Source organism: Gamsiella multidivaricata (assembly GCF_025024155.1).
Source record: "Gamsiella multidivaricata strain RSA 2152 chromosome Unknown BC939scaffold_3, whole genome shotgun sequence".
NCBI classification, from domain to species: Eukaryota; Fungi; Mortierellomycota; class Mortierellomycetes; order Mortierellales; family Mortierellaceae; genus Gamsiella; species Gamsiella multidivaricata.
In genome coordinates this window covers 635939-658197 of record NW_026251711.1, presented here as the reverse complement: position 1 = coordinate 658197, position 22259 = coordinate 635939, and the positions used below count along the sequence as shown (strand labels likewise).

Here is a 22259-nt window from a genome sequence, read left to right as displayed (position 1 = left end):
TCAAGAGGAGGGGTGTGTGTGCATATGCCGTTTTGTAATCATTTCATATTAGACTAGACACGCATTCGATCGTGCACTTTACGGCTCCCGTCGCGCTCTTTTTTTTCATATTATTATGTTGTGTTTGTTAACGTCTATGGCAAGGGTATGGATGTACTATGAACAGTATATTTGTCTTTTTTCACTCTTTCATTTTTTTCTTTTTTTACTTGGCAACAATCTTGTGGATGCAAGCGTTCTTGCCCTTGTAGACACCATCCTCAATAAAGATATCCCTGTGCTTGAAGCCCAAGGTAATGTGGGGCGTAAAGTTCTCGGCGGCGAACAAGGCCGGGTTGCCGCCCTTCTTCACATACAGCTTGAAAACCTCCTCACGGAAGTGGATCAGGTCCTTGTAATTCTTGAGGATGATCTGCACCGACTGCTGGAACACACCGTCGGGCTTCGACACGACCTGGACACGGCCCAGGCACTCGAGCTCGAACTTGGAGCGCTGGAGACGGTTCTTGGTCGAGGCGAGGGTGTTGAGTTCCTCGATCGTGACACCGGCGGGGTGGAGGACCTGGTCGTACTCCGTGGGGAGGATGATCGACACATGGGCCTCGCCACGGGAGAGCAGGGTGCCGTTGCCGAGCGTCTGGGTCGTGTTGACGAGGTCAAAGATGGGCTTGACGTACTGGAAGTCGACGTTCAGACCAACCCAGTTGGTGAACAATTCAGTACCCTGGAAGAGAGAGAAAGAGATAAAGTTTACACACAAAAGCATAGATCAGAAGACGTTGTTTCGATGGGGTTGAAGTGGTGTAATCTACAACTGTGGAAGTAACACCAGAATCAATAGCATTGGAATGTTCAGATAGAAGCAGAAAAAAAAAAAAACGTACGTTGTGGGGAATAAAGGGCACCTTGGAGGTCTGGAGGACTTTCTTGTTGATGACAATGGGCTTGTTGTTATTGTTGTTCTTCTTATTTTCAGGAGCAGCCAGGACGGTGGTGGCAACCAAGGCCAGGGCAGCGAACAAAGAGGCAGAGACACGCATTGCTGAAAGTGAAGGGAGGTTGGTTGAGGGTGGAGAAAGTGCGAGGGTTAAAAGGTTGGGGAGGATAGAATATCAAAGAGCGGGCCATAAACCAGCGCGGGAGTCTTTCCTTTTAAATGTTTTCTGTTGACTCCATGAGAACTCGAGAAGAGATACATTGCAGACGGACCTGAAAGGTGCATTCCTTAGAGGGAGGGGGGGACATGGTCCAAGAGGATAGACCAATACGTTAGACTAAGGCGAGAGAAAAAGAGCTTTGGTCTGATTGGGTGATGAGAGCCGAGAACAGGTCGCGTCAAGGCTCCCGCTCCCAGGAACGTGGACCGTGGACTGGCAGGATCGATTGGATGGGACAGAGCAGAGAGAGGGGTTCATGAGCAGAAATAACGAGAGCCATATGCGGGAACTGAAGAGGAGTGATAACAACGAATCGAAATGAACAGCTCCTGCCTGCAGTCTTGCTTCGAAGGATCGAAGGAAAGGGTGGTGTTTGTAAGAGTGCTCACATATACACACACACACACACACACACACACACACATACGCACCCTTTCGGAGCATTGAGCTTGGTTCCTTTCTAGACCATCCTATGTCCTTGCTGGAGCGCAACGTGCACTCCTCGGGAGCAACGGGTGGAGACCACCAGCTTACTTTCGATCGGTGAGGATTGGATTTGCTTACTTTAGTTGTGGGCGAAATGTTTCTCTGCTCTTTGGCGTTGAGCAAGTAAGCTAAGCAAGTAAGCTAAGCAGCAGATCCAAACCAGCGCCATGGGGAATTTTTTTTTTTTGTTGCTGCTACTCTAACCAATGATCGTCAGACCTGAGAACACCCTCTGTTCTAGAGGTCTCTCATGCACACTTAGGCACTTAGGTAGAAAGCTGGAGCAAAATGACGATATCCAGAGCTGCACATCGTCACAGTGCACTGTAGATTTGCTGCTATATAGCTGGCTCACGCGTTTTAGACTATGCGTGTGCAATTACGTGTATTAGTAAAGTATAAACTATAAACAGACTTCCCTATTTTGATGCATTATTATGTTCCGGAATTATATTTTAGAGGTGGATCCTCCTCAAATTCTATTAATGTATGACCAAATAAGGGAACATGTCTCATGGATTGGGCGGCCCTTATGGAACAAAAAGGAACCACACCACAAAGAAGGTGAACTAGATCACTTTTCCTCATTGCATCCCCGGATTCGACCAACTGCCCGACAACCCGGATCCATTCCAACAGAGACCATAACAGACCATGCAGCGAGCCGTGTCAACCACTGCAGTGCTGCTGATCACTCCCTCGCGGACAAGGCTTTCTACTGCTCTTCGGCACACTCCGTCTTCTCTACGCGCAGCACGGACAGCGGGACACTACAACTACAATAATCAGTATTCCTCTCTGAGGCGCCACGCCATCGGAAACTCACACAGCTCTCGAGGAGGACGCATCACTGCCAGGACCGCAGCACCCTCGCGGGCTAACACTCCAGCATCAACTCCAGCACCTACAGCGGGTACTGCTTCGGTATTAAGCCATGGAGCGGCTGCTCCGGATGCCGCAGGGATCCCACAGGAGCAAGCGCCAAGCAATATGGTACAGGGACTGGATATCGCGGCGACACCTGCAGTTATCCCGGAGGATCCGTTCGGGGTCCTGCAGCCGCATGATACAGCCTACAAACTGCTTGCGCAGCCAGCCTTGATCATGACACGCCAGATCGAAATGATGAACGGTAGGTGATAGCTTCCTGTGGGCCTAATAATTTTGTTCCGCATATTCGTTCCCGCACGATAACCACTAAGCATTGAATCAGAGTTGAGGCTTGCTAACGAAATGGCCTGTGCCGGGTTCATTTTTCCTCAAAATTAGTTCTGGTGGGATTCGAGCAAGCCAACAAATATGCGATCGTGGATCCCTCAGGAGCTCCGATCGGATACATTGCAGAGGAGGACACGACCATCATGAAGGCCATGAGCCGACAGCTTCTTCACACGCATCGTCCCTTCAAGGCCTCAGTTTTGGATTTGGAAGGCAATGAGGTCTTGAAGATCCACCGTCCCTTTGCGTTCATCAACTCCAGGATCATGATCTCAACGCCCGATGACCGGTTGATCGGCGAGGTTCAACAGGAGTGGCACTTGATCCGCAGGCGCTACAACCTCTTCACAATCGAGCAACAGGATACGAACGAAATACAGCGGGATAGCAAGACGACAGCGATCTCGACGGAGCGGGATCTGAGTGGTCATGGATTGACCCGAGTCCAGTTTGCTCATATCGATGGAGGGTTTTTGGCCCTGGACTTTGATATGCAGGATGAGCAAGGGCAAAGGATGGCTAGTGTGAACAGGAACTTTGTGGGCTTTGCGAGGGAGCTCTTTACGGACTCAGGACAGTATGCTCTTCGGTTCGATGCGGCTGTGATCCAGGACTTGCAGCAGGAGCAGGGACTTGGGGCCACACCCGCGGCGACGTCGACCTTGTCAGGCACAAGCGAACAGGATCTGCAGCAGGCTAAGGAGATCCAGGCAAACAAGGACGAGAAGGCGCTGGCGCAGTTGGAGAGCAGAGGTGGACTGACGCTTGATCAGAGAGCTATTATGCTGGCGTGTGCTGTCAGTATCGACTTTGATTACTTTTCACGCCATTCAGGGAACGGGTAAGGCAACTATGGTTATTTTTAGCAGTTATTGCTATACTGTTCTGGTCGTTATTCGATTTGGTATAACTAACGGTTTCTCGCGCGTTCCCACGGTATAGGGGTATCATGCCGGTTCCGATGATGATGGGAGGTGGACATGCGCCTGTTCCAAGCAGCAGTTCGGATAATCCCATGGGTACAGTGGTTGGCGCGGGAGCGGGCGCAGGTGCAGGACATGTGCTGGGCGGCGCAGCAGCAGGAGATGTTGCGGGAGGGGCAGCCGGAGGTATGCCGACACCACCACCGATGCCATCTGCACCACCAGCAACAGGGGGCGGTGCTTGGGGAGAGGACATGCCCGCGGGAACGTCGACGGATGGGTGGAGCGAGGATGTCTGGAGCGAGGAGAGCGCCGACTCTGGAGATTCTTGGTTCGGAGGCGACAAGGGTGAAGGTGGAGGTGGAGGAGGTGATGGCGACGGGTTTGATTGGGGAGACTTGCTCTAGGTCAATGGATCTGCGTACCTTTTTCTGTCTTTTTTAGAACATGGCGTCTAGCGTAATAAAGAGATTGGAAGATGCCCTGCGATCTCCATGGATCACCTGTGCTGACCATGTAGCGAGCGGCGCATGCCTTTCTTTATCTGTTTAGCCCCAGGGCGTAAGGCCTAAACGCCCAGCAAAGCAAAATTGGCGGCGGTTCCTGAGAATGAATAAATGGATATAAATAGGGCGCTTGTCCCCTTCCTCACTCATCGACTCATCGACTCATCGACTCATCCTTACCCATTCCACCCACAGCACCCATCACCATGCCTCGTATTGAAGTATTCTCAGACTTTGACGGAACGATCAGTCTCGGCGACACCGGATGCATCCTGATTGATTCTGGCATGGGCGAGGAGGCCCGCAAGGAAATGGACGAGCGGATCATGCGCCACGAACTGACCTTTCGGTAAGTCGGACACGAAAGTTAGGGGGGGGGGGAGGCATTGTTCGCTCAGTATCAGAAGGATCATATTGCTGACGTAAAACACTTTTGCATGCTCCATGCATAATACCATAATACCAATACCAATACCAATACGGAACTGTAGGGATGCGATGGACATTTGGTGGTCGAGTGTGAACCTGACGCTGGAAGAAGGACTGGAGCTCATTCGGCCGGTCGAGATTGATCCGGGGTTCCTACAGTTCTACGCCTTTATTCAATCGCATAACATCCCGTTTTCGATGCTGTCTTGTGGACTCGACATTCTCATTGAGCAGTACATGGCCTGGCATATGGGTGAGGCCGAGGCGAAGAAGATGGTGGTCCTGGCCAATTACGCCAAAGTCGAGGGCCACAAGTGGATTGTCACCTACCGGGACGACAGCCCTCATAGCCACGACAAGTCTGTGTCGATCAAGGACTCGAAGCAAAAGTTTAAGCAGGAAATTATGGACAGACAGATTGAGAAGGAACAGGCGGGCGAGACGAAGGAGGAGCGGGAGGAGGAGCATGTCATCGTGTTTTGTGGCGATGGTGTCTCGGATCTGAGCGCCGCGCGTGAGGCCGATGTGTTGTTTGCGAGGAAAGATAGGTAAGTCGAAACAGTTTGCTGATGCGATTTGAAACGAAAAAAAAAAAAAATGCTTACAGGAGAAGGGAGGGATGAAGTGAACGTTTCACGGCGGAATGTCTGACGACCGCTCATTTTTTTTTGTTGATGGTACCAGAGGGCTGGAGTCGTACTGCAGGACCCACAAGATCCCGTTCTTGGCGTTCGAGACGTTTGACGAGGTGACGGAGCTGATCCAGGGATTGCAGGATGGGTCGTTGACCATGGGCGAAATCAACCGTCGCCAGGAGGAGGAGTGCCAGCGCGAGGCCTGATGTGGTTTGTCTGGTGCCATTGACGATATCCGTTGCTTCAGGCCATTAGACCGCTAGACCATTAGACACCATTAGACACCATTAGACACCATTAGACACCATTAGACTGTTGGAACATTCTTGGGGTGAAATAGACCGACTGGTTCGACGTCAAGTGCTCTTTTTGGGTCCAATTGGACACATTAACGGCATTAATGGTTGGAGAAAGGGCTGAAGGGTGCAGTGGAGTAAAAAAAGAGACTACGTACATGATCAGGCAAAATGACATCGTTTGTCGTTTCAGATGAGTGGTTTTTTTCTTCCACGACTCGTAGTGGTGTACGTAAAGAGCAGTGACCAATGGCAGCGGATGCTTGTGTTATTTGTCTTTATCATTCCCCCCGGTTCTCGCTTCTCTCGAGTGTCATAGGGCACAAACAAACACGCCCACGCCCATGCTCACGCCCACACTAAGCGGCCCGACCAGACCAGACCAGAAGAACCACAAATTGCATTTGAGGGATTGGGCTTACCCCGCCTCTGTCTGGTCTGGTATATATCCGCCATTTCCTTCATCCCCCGATTTTCTTGCTTTCTATTTTCTCTTCATCATCATCACCAGCAACAACACCAACATTCATTCATTCATTCATTCACCCAACTCATTCATCTCTCCCCTGTCTTCCTCTCCTCCCTCCTGTCTCCAACTGACTAACTTCCCATTCCCTTCCTCCATACCCCAGTCTATTTTTGGTCTCCCTCTCCCTCTCCCTCTCCCTCTCTTTCTCTCTTTCCCGACACACCCATCCACACACACCCATCCCCCTCCTCACCCCTTTTCTGCTCCCCTCCCTCTCTCTCTCCCTCCTTCCCTCTCTTTCTCTCTCTCTCTCTCTCCCGCTCACAAAAAACAACAAAAAAACATTAAATAAATAAGCGAGAGAGCAACACTTCGTCATCCCACACCTCCATACACACACACACGCACACGTACAGACATCCACTCACCCGAAAGGTAATTCATTCGCTTGGATGCTCTCTCTGTCTGTCATGGACAAAGGCTTTTCTTCTTCCCTTCAACGGGTAGCTGTCTGTCTCTCTCTCTCTTTTGAGTGGGTTGGTTGGTTGATTGGTTGATGTATTAGTCCACCTTGCTTCGCCAACATACACACATACATACAAACAAACAAACGAAACGAAACGGCAGCACACATCAAGAGAATGCCTGCTGTCTGTCTGTCTGTCTGTCTGTCTGTCTGTCTGTCCCTTTTAGCCACTCTCTAATCCCGCTGCTCTCTTTTTCATTTTTCTTCTCTTTTCTTCTCTTCTCTTTTCTTCTTTCTCTTCTTTTCTCTCAACTCTTACCTCTAATTCCTATACCCCCCTCTCATCCCTCTCTCCCCCCTCTCTCTCCCTCTCCCCCTCCCTTCACAGCCGAATCATATCCTATGCAGCCATCATCAGTAATAGCCGCTCCCCCGTCGTCCTCCGCCGTTGCTGTTTCCTCTGCTCCCCGAGCTCAGAGATCCAATAACCGGAAGAGCGGTCTCACCACCGCACCCCACAGGCAGAGCCATGCGCAATCCCCAGGCCCAGGCCATCCCTCTCCTCGCCAACACTCCACCACCACCAACTCCAATGGCAACAGCAAGAGCCGCCATCAGTCCATGCCCCCGCAGCAGCGTGGTATGACCATGACCCACATTCATCCTGTCACCATCCTCAAGCGCTCCTCTGTTGCCCCCCCTGCAACCGCCCCTAGCCCTGTCCAAGGTCCCTCCTCCCCTTCCAAGCAGACCGCCGCCAATGCCACCTCTCCTAATGTCAATCCTGCGTCGCTGCAGCGCCATCAGAACAACCAGCACCAGCACCAGCACCAGCAGAACCATCGCAACCATCATCTCAACCAGAAGCCAAAGCCCCAATCGCCGCAGCCCCTATCCAAGGCTCGCAGGGTCCAGCGACGCAAGGAGATCGAGGCCACCACAGAGTCCCTCGCCCAGGCCGACCTGGACCAGGCCATGCACCAGAGCCCTCCTCTGGACCCATCCAGCCCCCCTTCCTCGTCGGACTCTGACGACTCTGAGTCACCCATGACCCGTTTGCCCGACACGTTCTTGAACATGAAGCGCCACCAGCGCCAATTGGCCGGTAGTCCTCCTCTGCGACCCAACTCTGCCCCAGCAGCGCCCCAGCAGCAGCTCCGTCACGGGTATGTTCCTAGCCATTCATCACGTCATATCGAAGTGAGGTTGTCAAAGGACGACGACCACGACGGCGACCTCCGTCCTGGACTCTCCTTCCGTTTGCATCGGAATTGTGATTTTAATCAGTTTGTTATTTGATCGTGTACATAGATATCTCTCTATGGATCCTGCTCAGCAGCAGCAGCAGCAGCGATCTGTATATGCGAGCCGAGTTGCTCATCCTATGGAGACCATGATGCAGCGTCCCAAGGCTAGCTCATCGGACAAGGTCTTGATGGCCGACCGCGTGCCCGTAGAGAAAAAGTCTACGCTTTATGCTGGCCCTACCTTCCACAACTCCCCTGCGCCCACTAGCCTGCCCATCCCTGCATTCGCCCGCTCTGCTAACAACAGTCCTGCAGAGGCTGCTGTCGAGCGATTGCCCTCTGCCCCCTTCTTTGCAGAGGCTGCTTCGCCACAGCTCAACAGCATGCGTCCTCAGCTGGTCCAGCCTTTCATGGGCGGATGGAATGGTCATTACTCGATGCCCATGCCCATGCCCACGCCCATGGGCCACGCCTACAATGTCCCTGAGCGCATGGCGACCTCGAGCTTTGCACCCCACACCCACATGTCCACGCAGCCTGGCGTCGACCAACTGATGGAGATTAGTCAGAACCTCCGTACTCTGCTTAAGATCCAGAGCCAGTAGAGGACCAAGCGTCGATGGGCAACCCTTTCTCCCTTCACCTCAATCCTATCTTTCCTTGCGTTCATACCCATGTATCACTTCTTTTTTTTTTTTCGTTTTCTCGCCCAGCGCTTTTCGTTTGTCTCTCGTCTTTTTTTTTCTTTCTTTCTTTGCGTCCTTTCAATCTATCCAGGCATATTATTTGGTTTGCCCGTAATGGATAGTGGGCAGGTTGTGTGTCCCCTACATTGCCAAGACCATGCACACCCAGTGCATGTTTTTGTTGCGAGTATGACACACTCCTGTCCGAAGTTTTGATTTTCATGTGTATTACTAGTTAATGTAATTCTTTTTCTCTTTCTTTCTTTCCCTTTTCCTTTCACTTTTACTTTTTTTCTTTTCTTTATTCGCTTGTACTTTTACATGGTTCTGTGAACTATTCGTGTATTATTAGGAATCTTTTCACTGTGCTTTTTTCACCTCAAAATATTTCTAGTTATATTTTTTCAGAATAGTTTGCCATCACCATTTTGCGATATTTTTTTTTATTTTTTTAAATGTTTTTACTTTTTCACTTTTTCACTTTTCACACGAACATGAACGAACGCGAAGGTGTCAGTAGGGTGCATGGGAATAATAAGACCGGAGCGCGTTCCGGTGCTTTTACGGAAGGCCTTTGCCCGAATCAATCGAAACACACACGCAACACACTCTCGCCACATACTCTCGCACATACACCAGCAACAGCAACAATACTAGTCAAGTAACCGACATTGACAACAACAGCAACAACAACAGCAATAACAACCGACAGCACACACAAGCAACAAGAATCTCGTTTATGGCCGGCTTCGTGAATGGACATTGTCCTTTATCTATACGTGTGATCTGCCCCCCTTTTGATGATCTACGTGTACGACCATCTCTTGCCGCCTGACTCTTTAATACTATCAAGGAAAAAAAAAAAAGAAAAAAAAAAAAAAAAGGTGAAGATTGTGAATTGCTTAGTGCTATTTGCTATTTACTTTTTTTTTTATTTTTTTGTTTGAACAAAGTAATACTAATAAAAAAAAAAAAAAAAAAAAAAAAGGCTTGGCCCATCCATTCATGTTAAGATGTCAGATTGGTTTTGTGTGATTGGAAATAGAGAGAACACTTTTGAGTTTGTCTTGTTCTGTGATGGAGATAGGTAGATAGATAGGGTCCATTGCGAATGGGGTGGTTGGTGTCGAGAGATGGCCTGATGGACGTGCCCGCGTTGGGTCAGGGTGTATGCGTCTTTACGAAGGAAGGTTATTTTTTTATTTTTTTTGTTGGGCTGACAGACCTATCGAGAGGATTCCACACATACGAGATAGAGAGGAGGCAGACGATAGAGAAAACATGGCAGTCCAGGAACTCAATCAAGGTTAAGCATGTTAGGGTGCAATGGGAAATGGGGCGGGTTTATTTCCTCGACCCTGATCTTTCCTGCACAGTCAAACTAAACAGACGAGCAGATATCGAGAAAGAGAGATATCGAGAGAGAGACAGAGAGAGAGAGAGGGAATTGGTTGGACTGGTTGTGTGGTATTGTCTATTCTGCTGTAGGTATACTCACAAGTAGAAAAGGATATCGTGCGATCTCCCCCTCCCCCCAACGGGTGGTCCGAAAATGTGTTCCGGGCGGCAGGACCAGGAACGCGTGCACCCGCGTGTTGTAGTGGTAATAGTAGTAAGTAATAGTAATAATAGATACTGCGCTGCGGACTGAACTATGAATTTGTGTATCGTGTGTGTCCGTCCGCTGCGGTGGATTGTCGATCGGACTCGGAAGGCGAAAAGTTATATATTTTTTTTTTTATTTGAAGTCGAATGTTTACTCGGTGGATTGGACAATACAGAAATGGACCAAGAAAAGAGAAGGAGGGAAGGAAATCCATGCAATGGAATGGGGAGATTATTAAAACCTGAATAGACTGGGTGTGCGTGTGCATGCAGTCAGTCAATCGGGTAGTCTGCAACGCGTTTCATGCCAGCCTGTGGAAAAGGGACGTATAAATACGGGAGCGTTGTCTCTCTTTTCTTTTTCTTCTTTTTTATATTTCTCAACAGCACATTCATCCGTCTCTCTCTTTCTCTCTCTGCAATTGGAGTCCTTTATTTCGGTCTCATCGCACGTCTCCTTTCCATTTTTTTTTCTCACGTTCAAAGATCCTAACCAGATACTACATACTAGAAAATCATGTCATCCATCTGTCGTAAGAAAAAAAAGAGCGCCTTGACCATGTCGTCGTCCTTTTTTTATTTCTTTGTCAGATCCAATGCTTGCTTGCTAACAATGTATACTATGACTCGTCTTGTCTGTCTGTCTCCCTGTCTGTCTGTCTGTCTTTTTTTTTTCTAATTCGGATCGGACCCCGTAAACAACAGGTTCATCACAATCTACACGATTGCCGCTACGACACTTTGCTTCGACAGCGACATCCCGTCCTTACTCTGTCACAGCATTCAGGCGAACCTTGACAAATGTATCACCATCATCATCAGCAGTAGGGCCAGGAGCAATCACAGGAGCAGGAGCAGTGACGGGACGATTCATGACTCGGATGGTGGTTAGGACACTGCATCAACAGCAACAGCAACAACAGCTGGGCCGTGTCCTTCCAGGTTTTCGATCCACCCTGTCATGGACGCCTTTGTCTGTCAGTTCCTCTGAATCCTCGGGATCCTTGTCAAAGAATCGACAGTACCAGCAGCAAATCCGAGGCATCCGATCTGTCGGAAAGTCTCAGGGTAAGGCCTTTTTTTTTTTCTTCTTTGTTGGTGGTCCTGGTTTTTATTGGAAGAACAAAAAAAAAAAAAGTGATCTGCAGAAAGATCGTCAAAATGACGTTCATGCAGACGTTATCGTGATTTTTTTTTTTTATTATATTTCATTTTCATATGTCTATGGAAGAATGAGCTACTAACTGCAGTTTGCATTATTTTTGGTACCTGTACCTGTTTGTATGTGTGTGTGCGTGTGTGCGTGTGTGCAGGTCGAGTGATGATCCTGGGATCGGGATGGGGCGGGTTCAGGCTGTTGCGCGACATGGACAAAAGTTCCTACCAGATCGTTGCGGTCTCTCCCAGGTAAAGTAATATACAGCTTTTATTTTGTTGTTGTCGCTGTTGTTTTGTTTTGTCGTGCAGTTTGTGGAACGGCACAGCCTTTTTGGGCGGCCGGAGGGGGTCTTTATATTTTATTTTATTTTATTTTATGGGACTTTTGCGAATATGAAAGAGTCCAATCAACTCTAATATTTGGCTGTCTATTTTTTATTTTTTATTTTTTATTTTTATTTTTTTGAATAGGAACCACTTCCTTTTCACGCCGCTGCTGGCGAGCACGTCGGTCGGCACGCTCGAGTTCCGGTGCATCACCGAGCCCGTGCGCGGATACACTGGCAAGGTCGAATACCACCAAGCCTGGTGTGACAACATCGACTTTGAACAGTCCAAGGTCGATTGCACCCTCAATCTGTCCAAGGTCCCTGTGACGCAAGTTCGAGATTCCTCCGGCAAGGCACACGCGGTCCACCCTCCGAACAACGTTCGTCTGGATTATGATCATCTCATCATCACCGTGGGCTCGTATTCGAACACGTTCAATATCCCTGGGGTGAAAGAACACGCCTTCTTTCTGAAGGAGGTCGCAGACGCCCGCAAGATCCGATCCCGGGTGCTGGAGTGTTTTGAGAGGGCCGAGATGTTGAACTCGGACGAGGAGCGGAATGGGCTGTTGCATTTCGCAGTCGTCGGTGGAGGCCCGACGGGGGTCGAGTTCTCGTCGGAGCTGCATGATTTCATCCGAGAGGATTGCTCGAGGTTGTTTCCGAGGCTGATGAACCATGTGACCCTGGCCGTGTACGATGTCGCGCCGACCATCCTGGCGAGCTTTGACAAGTCGCTGTCCGAGTACTGTATGAAAAAGTTCAAGCGGTCAGGGATCGAGGTTAGGACGGGTACGGTGGTGGAGAGGGTCGAGGATGGCAAGTTGGTGCTGAAAGACGGGAAGGAGATTCCATTTGGGTGTCTGGTTTGGTCCACGGGTTTGACAGAGAACCCGCTGACGGAGGCGTTGGAGGGGAGGGTACAAAAGACGAAGAATCGGAGGATCTTGACGGATCAGTATCTGAGGGTCCTGGATGCGGAGGGAAAGACCATCCCGAACGTGTATGCACTCGGAGATTGCGCTACCATCAAAGGCAAGCAAAAGAAGAAAAAGCAACATTGTGTTACTTGGACAATAGCAAAGCTTTTTATTAACAGATTGGAGTTTTTTTTGCGCACTTGTAATAATAGATCATGAACTGCCACAGACGGCTCAAGTAGCGAACCAGCAAGCGATCTGGTTGCGGAAGGCATTGAACAAACTGGCGAAGCAGCCCGAGAGATCACTCACGGATGTAACGGGACCCTTTACATTCAAGAACCTGGGATCGATGGCCTATATCGGCAACTGGGAGGCCGTTGTGGACATGACGGAGATCAACGACAAGGCCAAGGAGGGCGGTAAATTAGCATGGGTGTTCTGGCGATCGTCTTATCTGACGATGAGCGTGTCGTTGAGGAACAAGATGATTATTCCAGTGTACTGGTTCATGACTTGGGTGTTCGGGCGCGATGTGAGTTCGTTCCAGGAGTACGACCGAAGGAAGCGGCTCATGAACGCTGAGCGCGACGGGTAGAGGGAGACCATTAGGGCGCTACGGGTCGACGCCGAGACGGCAAAAGAAACTCATTTCACGTATTAAAAAAGAAAAGATGAACCCTTAAGGACCTTGTTCCTTTTTTTTTTTTTTTTTTTTTTTTGAATCCCCTTGACCTTTTTTGCCTTTGGCTCTGTCCGCTTTTGTCTTTTTTGTTCATCACCAAACACAGCAAACACATCAACGCCACGACCACCTCCCAAAAACCTCGCGACTCTGACAACAGGGGACAGCTACTTACTCCTTCCATCTTTCGCTCTCTCTCTCTCTCTCTCTGGCCCTCCCTCTCCCTCCTGTACCCTGCATTTGGGAACCCGTCAACGCATCCTCCACCCCACAGAATTGGAATTGTCTGACATTCCCTCACCTCCTTGGCCCCTGCACGCTCTATAATCATCCCATAACAGAACGCAACACCTCCAAGACTTTCTTTTCTTTTTTTTCTTTTTTTTTATATCAAGACTATATATCGTATATCATATATCAAAAACAATGGTCGGCTGGGACGCAAAGGGAACTTACCGTGTGCAGCGTGGAGCTTCGTTGATGGCTGCTTCTAGTTCTGGACCCTCGGGTAACCGCACCAACAGTTCCCCGAACGAGTTTTTTCAGTTCAAATGTAAGTGTGTATGTGTATGTGTACGTGTATGTGTGTATGTGTGAAAGAGAGGGGAAAAAAAAAAAGAACACTTCTATCATTGTGTTGTTGTTGTTGTTGTTGTTGTTGTTTTTGCAGGATCATGATGGAGTGCACTTGCTGACTAATTGCTTCTTCTCCTTCTTCTTCTTCCTCGTTTTTACCCTATGATACGATGCGATACGATGCGATGCGATTACGGGGTAATCAAATATGGGACAACATTAACAACATTTTAGACAACTTCCAGCCCGAATCTGTGGACAAGTCCCGGCCTGGAGGATTGGTCGGGAACGGCGAGACCTTTGAACTGGAATTCGCCGGCAGCAGTGGCGGATCCTCGACAGCGGCATCGGCATCGGCATCGGATCAGATCCATAATGGCCCCGTGGCCGTGATCAATGGAGCTGGAGGTAATACAAGCGGAGAGACGTTTTCGTGGACGTCAACGGAACGACCTGGTCGGGCTGTGGATTGTCTGTTGATCTTTGATGAGGAGACTCAGGTATGGGATCATGGAAGTGCGAACGATAGTGAAGAGAGGACAAAAAAAAAAAAAAAATCACAGCGGATTTTTGGGACTAACCTGATACTGTGATATCCATTGGTTCTTGTGGGTTGGTGTTGCATTTTAGACATTCACGTTGGAGAGACAACACGCAGCGTTTTCGTTTATCCAGAACCGGAAGCATAAGGATCCGAAGCAGCACACGATTCTGTTGCCGCAGAGTAAATATGATCCCAACGCCCCGGTTTCTTCTCCGATGCCGAATTCTGCGGCGACGACACCGCTCCTGCCCAACACCAGCGGTAACATCAACAGTAATAGCAGCAACATTCGACGGAATGTCGGACGGATAGACAACCAAAAGGCACCGCCGACTGCTGCATCGGCCTCTGCAGCCTCGTCCTCTTCAGCGGCTATTACAGGCCGTCAGGGTGATGGTGGTAGTGGTGGTGCGGGCAACGCGGGCAACATTGACGGCACTCAGAATCAGGACGACGATGTTCTGGATGAGGATTTGATGGAGTTTGAGAAGGAGTTTGAGAACGTGTTTAATGATATTGGCGGGGGTGGCGATGAGGATATGCAGGATGGGGAGCAAGGAGATGATGAGGATGATGAGGACGAGGAGATGGAGGAGGTGTTGACGCCGGTGATTATTCCGCCCGCAGTGACTCCGAATGCGTTCTCGTCACCGGCGTTACCCCCTCCATCATTGCCGTCGTCGTCATCGTCGTCATCGTCTTTGATGGCCACGAAACCTGGAGCTGACGGAGCAGGAGGACAGAAGACAGCGGGAACGGGGAAGCCGAGAGGACGGCCACGTATCAATATGCCACCTCCACCGTCCGCTCGTGCTGTTGTAAAGTCAGCGGCGCCGACGACTTCATCACCGGCTCTAGCGCAGGGATCAGCAGCTGGATTAGGAGCAGGAATACCACCGCCATCAAGAGGACCAGGAGGAAGACCGCGCAAGGTCTCATCGTCTGGAAGCGAGTCCGGATCTGGTTCATCATCGTCGGGGTCGGGGTCAGGATCGAGTTCGGGCAGTTCTTCTGGAAGTTCTTCTTCAGGGTCCGGTTCAGATTCTGGGTCGGGGACTGGATCGGGATCGGATTCGGAGGCTGATAGGAGGAATGGCACTAAGCGGTCTAGGCCGTTGCAGCATCAGGGAGCTATTGGGTTGGGGCTTTCAACGCCGGTGGGGGATGTTTTGGGGGGTGGGGCGATGGTGTCGAGGATGGGGAAGCCTGTTGCGGGGTCGGTCTCGGCAGGGGGGACACCGAAGGTTGGAGGAGGGGGCGCAAAGCTGGGGTTGCCGGCGTTGCTGCCTCCACATGAGAGGCTGTTAAAGCAGCAACAACAACAACAGCAACAGCAGCAACAGCAGCAGCAGCAGCAGGCGAGGGAGCCGTCACCGGAGGGCGCGATGAGTGAGGATGATGATTTGGTCGAGTTTTTGGAGGGCCAGATTAATGTAGGCGCAAATTCCTCCCTGCACTGAGTTTGATTGTTCTGTTCTTTTGGAGATGGCAAGGCAAGGCAAAGCGGTGTAGTCTGCTTTCTGAAACTAATCGTGCGTTTTCTGTATATCCGACTTAGGATGATGCACAGCAAGCATCGACTTCGGTGAAGCCGAAGGGACCGATTTCATTGAATGCGTTCACGGAGACGGTTGCTGGGGGCCGGGTTGTTCATGATGACGAGGGGAATATTACCAGCAGCGACGAGGATGACTAACGCGATGTGTAACTCGTCGGTCCCTGAACGCATCTCTTTTTTTTTTTTTTTTTTTTTTTTTTTTTTTTTTTTGCGATGGTGGACATGAACACTGAAATGGTTCGCCGTTTTTTTTTTTTTTTTTCCTTTTCCTTTTTTTTTTTTTTTTTTTTTCTTTTCTTTCTTTTTTCTTCTTCTCGTGAAGATAACGATATAAACGAGTAGTAGAAGCTTTTGTTTTTTTTTTTTTCTTTTTTTTTTTATGGACAGGAGCAAAAGACAAAGAAATAGCCTAATGAAAAAAAGAAAAAGTCCAAAAGTCAAAGACTGACATTTGTCGCGTCGCGTATTTTGAACATCCAGCTCAATTGCTCTAATGTCCAACCCAGATAGTCAAATATTGCTGCTTTGCAAAAAAAAAAAAAATGCAATGTAACATCGCAGACGTAAAAGTACATCGACAAAAGCAAATGATTGTGTGATCATGATATTAAAGTCTGCGCCATGGAAGGGAGGGGGATGCAATTCCGATGTACATACATGGACATGGACAAAGCAAAGGTTGTGTGATGTGATGTGATGTGATGTGATGTGATATTAGGTCTGCGCCATGGGTCGGATGCAGTTGTCAAATTGAAATGAAATGTCAGGCGAGGGAAGAGGAGGAGGGGGTTACCAACAAGGAAGAAGGGAAGGGGTGGTGGAATAACGTAGTGAAGGAGGAGAAGTTTGTGCGCGTTTCAGAAGAGAACTCCCGCCGTCATCACCCTCCTTCATTCATTTCGCGCAGGTCGCACAAAAAAATAAAAAAAAACTTCCCAGTGCTAATTGATGAGAGAGAGACTTCACGTAGGATCGGGGTGCTCTCGTTGTGTGTTGTGTGATGATGCCTTTGCAACCGAGAAAAAAGTGGGTTCAGAAGGTTCAATTGCCCTGAATTACGTCGATCGCCACCAGAGCTGTGGAGTCACTAACTGTGGACTATGAACTTTGGTTCTTTTCTTTTTTAAATTTAATATATGTACGATACGATACGATACGACACACTGCGTTCGTTGACTATGTCTGGAAATGGTGTTTCCTAGGTTAGGGGTTTTTTTAATGATGGTGATGATGATGGAAGAAAATGTGGAGAGCACAAATGGGATGATGACTAGAGGGCATCGCATGAATCGACTAGGTTGTCGACTTTTTTTTTTTTCTTTGTTTTTGTGGTTCCTTGTGATGTTCATGGATATCATTTGAATGTATATACTTTTAGGAAGGTATTTTTTTATATTCCCTTTTCCATGCTGGGGTTCTGTCTTTACGAAATCTATGCGATCGATTATGACCTCCATTGCTGCATGCAGAGACGAATTTCCCGCCAATGGTGGTGCTGTTGTTGCACCCGCGGGCTTGGTGGTGGTGGCGGTGGTGTGGTGTGATGAGGTAAGGGAGGGAGGGAGAGGGCGAAGTGTGGTGCAGATGCGAGGGAGAGAGAGTGTATTTTTGGGGTTGCTCTGGAGAGAGATAAAAAAAAAAGGGGGGGACAGAAGGAATGCAGCCGGGTGACTGACTACGCGGAGAAATTCTTTTATGGTGTATTGGACCGACTGAACAATGGAACAATGGGGCACAGACGGCGAGACCATGGGTGCAGTGCGATGGAGGTGGTTCTGCCCTGCACCCTTTGTCTTTCCTCGGGTGTATGTGTATCCACTTCCAGGGCGTGACTGAATGAGACACAACGCAGAAGAATCGATGATACGGGATGAAACAATGGGTCGTAATCCGCTTGTGCAACCATCCCCCCCTCTCTCCCCTGAAGGGGGGGTTGCCACTGCTACAAAACAAAACCCGCCCACGAAAGCGTTCTTTTTTTTTATGAAGCCGATCCTTTTCTTTGCCTTTTTTCTTCATCGCCCTCTCTCCTTCTTCATCTTCTTGTCTTTGCCGCCAAAAAACTCCCATATATCTCCCGTCCCTCTGCCCTTCTTCCCCTCTTTCCTTTACTTCCTGGAAAACCATAGTACACTTCCCCCCTCCTCTTTCTCCTCTTTCAATGGCATCCCTAATCAAAGCAAGACTCTGGTTCAAAAGGACCAAGAAGCAGCAGCATCAAAATCAGCGCGCACAGCAGCAACATCTTAAACAGCATATACCTTCTTCTGCAACATCATCACACTCCCCTTCAACAGGCTCACCTGCAGCTTCAACGGCCTCTCCCCCTTCCTCCACCTCTCCCAGCTCAGTTTTCCCATCCTTCGTGCCTCCTCCTCCTCTTACTATCCTCTCGCCCTCTTTTTCTTCTTCTTCTTCTTCTTCTTCTAACACTACTACTACTACTTCAGAACACAACCTCGCTCCTGCTTCTTTCGAACATCATCACAACACTTCGTCTTCAGTCGCCTACTCTTCAGCACCAGTCATCCTACACTACCAAACAAGGCGGCCTGCAGCCATCGTCTCTGCTCCTCTATGCTTTCCCACCCCCTCCAACACCATCCCTGAACACATCTCAGCCACGAACACTAGCACCACTGCAAAGAACCCAGAACAACCACCATCGCTCCAGCGTAAAAGACACCTCTCCAGTCGCTTGACCACCGCCTTTGCATCCGTCAACGTCTCCCTCCCCTCTCTCCCTCTTGCACTCCCCAAACGATCCATGAGTATCCGTCCACCAACCCTCTTCTTCCTACGCGATCGTAATCGCAACCCCTCTATCCAGTCCTTACCCACCAAAAACATAGTCAATACCAACAATGCCTCGCCCATTCAAGAACAAGAAAAGAATCTGTATGGACCTCCTAATGCACCATTCAGACAACAACAACAACGACAACGACAAGGCAGCAACAGCAACAGCAGCAGCGGTCGTGCGAGTACGACGACGAACAGTGGAAAGAACGAGATGATGTCGGTAAATATGAGCTCCCTGCACCGTTGGTCTCAGCGTGTGCCGCCATTACCGCCGATGAGTCTCAAGATCCCTGCGGTGGCGACGACTGCTGCGAGGGGTGTTGGAATGAGGTCATGGGGTGTACCCATTCCTCAGCAACAGCAGCAGCAACAGCAGCAGCAGATGCAACAGAAGAGACACACTTCTGCATTAGCTCAGCTGCATCTGCTTCAAAATAATAATAAGAGTCGTTCGTCGATCAAGGCCACGAAACCAACGACAGGACCGATCATGAGCATGCATGCCGGCAGCAACAGCAACAGCAGCAAGATGTTTAGGAACCTGTCTGCGCGGTTCACGTCCTCGACGGATCTCTTGCCCGTGGTCGAGACTGTGGTATGTTTGGATTTTTTTATGGTTAAGCTATGGCATGCTGGCGCCCTTTTTTTTTTTTTCTTTACTTTTCTTTACCCCCTACTTCTTTTTTTGGGTTATGTTTGTTTCTTTCTTTTCTGTTGTGGATCTCCTTTGAGGTGTGATGAGGATGGCAGGGGGGGGCATGTTCGTTTCTGTCCTTCCGTTCGTTCGTCCGTTCGTTGTCCCGTTTCAGCGTGGTTACACTACATGTCTAAGTTGGGTCCCAAGGTCCCTTGAGGGTGCTGCGCGTGTGTGCGTGCGTTTTGTTTGTGTGGTACAAAGATGGGAGGGAGGGATCAGGGAGACTGTAAAGAAAAAAGGGAGAGGCAAAAGAGGGAACGGGGCTAAGTATGTGGGGGCCCACATCGGTGGTATCCAGCCCAATGTAGCCCACACAAGGTGCAGCCCTGAAAAATAGCCCCATTTATTGCAATGGCGATGAAGAGAAAAAAAAAAAAAAGGAAAATGTGGTGCAATCTTCCCGCGATGCAGAGACGGAATAAAAAGCATGGTGTAGGAGGTGAGGAATCAAGGGTTGCAAGGGTTGCAAGGGAGGGAGTGCAGTTAACTAGTGCATTATGACCACATGGAAGGAGAACCACCATTTTTTTTTTTTGGGTTCGTTCTCATGCGAGAATAGAGAATAGGATCAACTCCTGTTTGCAAACTACCAAATTGCTAGAAAGAGGGTTGCATCATCCGATTTACATTGCACCGCGGAGAATGCAACTCATTTTTTTTTTTTTGCTAATTTCTTTTGGCGGCAAACCCCAAGCGCGCGTAAACGCAGTTTAGATATCTTAGCTAATTTAACATCTCTGTCCTTGTGCATTACTCATGCTAACCTTCCCTTACTCGCTATTTTATCTCTCCCGCATTACTACGACTGTTTTTTGACCTCCTCTAGGCTCAAGAGTACGCAAGAACCATCAAGGCGCTGTGGCAGATGGTGGAGGAAGAAGAACTATCCTACCAAATCGATGCTGCGGCCACGGCACATCGCCAGAGAGAAGAGGCTTTGCGAAAACAGCAATTGCAAGATCAAGAACAAGACGAGCAGTTGAGGTTCGTCAAGAGGGATAACAAGATCCGCCACAACTACAAAACCTTTCCAGGTCAGGGCAACTTTGATGATGAGGATGGAGTCGTGAGTCAGATCTGCCATGAGCCGTGCTGTTCTGTGGGTAGTCGATCTTTTGGGTCGCATGGTGTTGTTCCGTCAATGTCTGCTTTAGAACAGCGGGAACAGAGTCAAAGCGACCCTTCTTGGTCGAGGGATCAGCGCACACCCCTGGCGCAGTCTTTGCCAGCTTCAAGACTTGCGGCGTCCCCCGGAAGACAAGGTGACGATGAGGATGATGGCGAAGAGAGCGGTGGTGACTCTGAGGAAGACCGTGAACAACGCCGTCGGGAACTCGAAGAACTGGAACGCGAGCTTGTGATCCTGGGTTTACAGCGGTATCAAGAACCACCGTCGCCACCCTTTTGCAACGAGTCTTTCTCACGACAGCAGCAGAGCCAGGATGAGGATGGAAAATCACGGCGCGAGTCGTTCTACGAGCCTAATAAGCATATCGTCGTCGCAGTTTCATCGCCACCACCACCACAGCAACAGCAACAACAACGACGCCAACGTCAGCGTCAGAATAGTCTTGCGTATGAAGAACGATGTCTAGAGCAGGACACACTCATGAGGCATCACTACAACAACTCTAACAAATCATCGAGCCCGCTCTCGCCAACGCTTCCAAAGCTCCCGATCAGTGCTGCGAATTCGACGACGAAACCAAAGACTGCAGTGCCGATGCTAGATTTCCGAACAGGGATCCTGGACGGAGGAGATTCCGACTCGGACTCGAGCGATGATGATGATGATGATGCGGCCGTGTTGGGGGTCGCGCGTCGTGTATCGGTGCGTCCGCATGCGGTTAGCAGCACGTCGCTGCATGGGTTCGGGCTCGGACAGGGCCGACAGAGACCCTCATGGGAGGTTGAGCAGGCCCGAGGGAGAGGAGTTTCATGGGCGGCGCCTGCTAGATCAACGGGAACAGGAACTGCAACGGTGGCAGTGAAGGCGAGTCCAAGGGTGGCGAGGATGTCCTCTGCAAATTCCACGATCATCAGAGCTCGTTGAAGGTCTTTGTTTCCTATGCATCATTCCTTTTTTTATTTTATTCGTGTGGTGCTTGTTTTTAAGCATGTACAAAGACAAAATGCCCGCAAACTTGTAGATTTATTCCATCCATCTCTCTCCCCCCCCCCCACTTGTAAATGATCAACGAACACACACATACACATACACGCATATACCATGAACCCGATCGATCTAACCAAACCGTACAGAGTAAATAAATAAACCCCTTATGATGAAAAAAAAAAAAAGACATACGAAGTAGAGTAAGAGGGGTTATTGGAGTGCACCATGTGAATTGACTTTTTGTTGTGGTTGGTTTCCACAAAGATCTGTCCTATGCCTTTTGCAAAAGGCAAACCTCCCCATTTCTGGCAATCGGTAGATTAACCTTGGTCTTCCTTTTTTTTTTTTTTGGTCCGTAAACGCTTTTGAAGATACGAATGTCGACAATAATCTCCTGACTTTGCTGATTAACAGTTTAGCAAGTTTTTTTTTTTTATAAACTTTTTTATTATTCCAGTTCTCGTTTTCTTTTAGTATTTTTGTCTGCAATGAGAGAGAGCGTAGATGCGGAGGAAGAACCAAGAAGCAAAAGAAAATAAAATAGAAAATAGAATATAACCGATATTATACACTACACAGTGCGGCATTTTGTTTAAAAGACATTGTTCATTTGCATGTGTGTATCTGTGTATGCGGCAGTAAAGTGGAGCTATATATACATAACAAAAAAAATAAAAAAATAAAAATAGAAATAAAAATAGAAAAAGGAAAGGACGTCTAGATCTGCTGTGCGGTGCATACAGAATCCCGG

General features: G+C 49.0%; 9 protein-coding genes across 9 annotated transcripts; 6 read left to right on the top strand and 3 right to left on the bottom strand.

Moving 5' to 3' along the window:
• Positions 1-26: 26 nt before the first annotated feature.
• BC939DRAFT_150250 (uncharacterized protein) lies at positions 27-1160 on the bottom strand. Its single transcript, XM_051550215.1, has 2 exons — positions 906-1160; positions 27-814 (listed from the first exon to the last, which is right to left on the bottom strand). The coding sequence occupies exon 2, from the start codon at positions 764-766 to the stop codon at positions 206-208; it is 561 nt and encodes a 186-aa protein (XP_051417273.1). The 5' UTR covers positions 767-814; positions 906-1160; the 3' UTR covers positions 27-205.
• A 469-nt stretch (positions 1161-1629) lies between these two features.
• Positions 1630-4191, top strand: BC939DRAFT_482856 (Scramblase-domain-containing protein; the record flags this gene model as incomplete). The annotated part of the gene is made up of 4 exons (XM_051559152.1): positions 1630-1700; positions 2501-2775; positions 2913-3702; positions 3804-4191. 4 exons carry the CDS (start codon positions 1630-1632, stop codon positions 4189-4191), a joined length of 1524 nt encoding a protein of 507 aa, XP_051417272.1.
• Positions 4192-4496: 305 nt separating this feature from the next.
• BC939DRAFT_472883 (HAD-like domain-containing protein) lies at positions 4497-5560 on the top strand (the record flags this gene model as incomplete). Its single annotated transcript, XM_051558311.1, has 3 exons — positions 4497-4639; positions 4782-5267; positions 5404-5560. The coding sequence occupies 3 exons, from the start codon at positions 4497-4499 to the stop codon at positions 5558-5560; spliced, it is 786 nt and encodes a 261-aa protein (XP_051417271.1).
• A 57-nt stretch (positions 5561-5617) lies between these two features.
• Positions 5618-6120, bottom strand: BC939DRAFT_436572 (uncharacterized protein). Its single transcript, XM_051553597.1, has one exon. It carries the CDS (start codon positions 5826-5828, stop codon positions 5652-5654), a length of 177 nt encoding a protein of 58 aa, XP_051417270.1. The 5' UTR covers positions 5829-6120; the 3' UTR covers positions 5618-5651.
• Positions 6121-6987: 867 nt separating this feature from the next.
• Positions 6988-8437, top strand: BC939DRAFT_498752 (uncharacterized protein; the record flags this gene model as incomplete). Its single annotated transcript, XM_051559856.1, has 2 exons — positions 6988-7751; positions 7897-8437. 2 exons carry the CDS (start codon positions 6988-6990, stop codon positions 8435-8437), a joined length of 1305 nt encoding a protein of 434 aa, XP_051417269.1.
• A 2063-nt stretch (positions 8438-10500) lies between these two features.
• On the top strand, positions 10501-13216 carry BC939DRAFT_436566 (pyridine nucleotide-disulfide oxidoreductase-domain-containing protein). Its single transcript, XM_051553596.1, has 4 exons — positions 10501-11191; positions 11437-11530; positions 11753-12645; positions 12743-13216. Exons 1-4 carry the CDS (start codon positions 10996-10998, stop codon positions 13126-13128), a joined length of 1569 nt encoding a protein of 522 aa, XP_051417268.1. The 5' UTR covers positions 10501-10995; the 3' UTR covers positions 13129-13216.
• Positions 13217-13641: 425 nt separating this feature from the next.
• Positions 13642-14480, top strand: BC939DRAFT_472880 (uncharacterized protein; the record flags this gene model as incomplete). Its single annotated transcript, XM_051558310.1, has 3 exons — positions 13642-13768; positions 14026-14199; positions 14467-14480. 3 exons carry the CDS (start codon positions 13642-13644, stop codon positions 14478-14480), a joined length of 315 nt encoding a protein of 104 aa, XP_051417267.1.
• On the bottom strand, positions 14308-16064 carry BC939DRAFT_489100 (uncharacterized protein; the record flags this gene model as incomplete). Its single annotated transcript, XM_051559407.1, has 2 exons — positions 14308-15442; positions 16010-16064. The coding sequence occupies 2 exons, from the start codon at positions 16062-16064 to the stop codon at positions 14781-14783; spliced, it is 717 nt and encodes a 238-aa protein (XP_051417266.1). The 3' UTR covers positions 14308-14780.
• A 1819-nt stretch (positions 16065-17883) lies between these two features.
• BC939DRAFT_436561 (uncharacterized protein) lies at positions 17884-21677 on the top strand. The gene is made up of 2 exons (XM_051553595.1): positions 17884-19290; positions 20219-21677. Exons 1-2 carry the CDS (start codon positions 18055-18057, stop codon positions 21443-21445), a joined length of 2463 nt encoding a protein of 820 aa, XP_051417265.1. The 5' UTR covers positions 17884-18054; the 3' UTR covers positions 21446-21677.
• Positions 21678-22259: the final 582 nt, after the last annotated feature.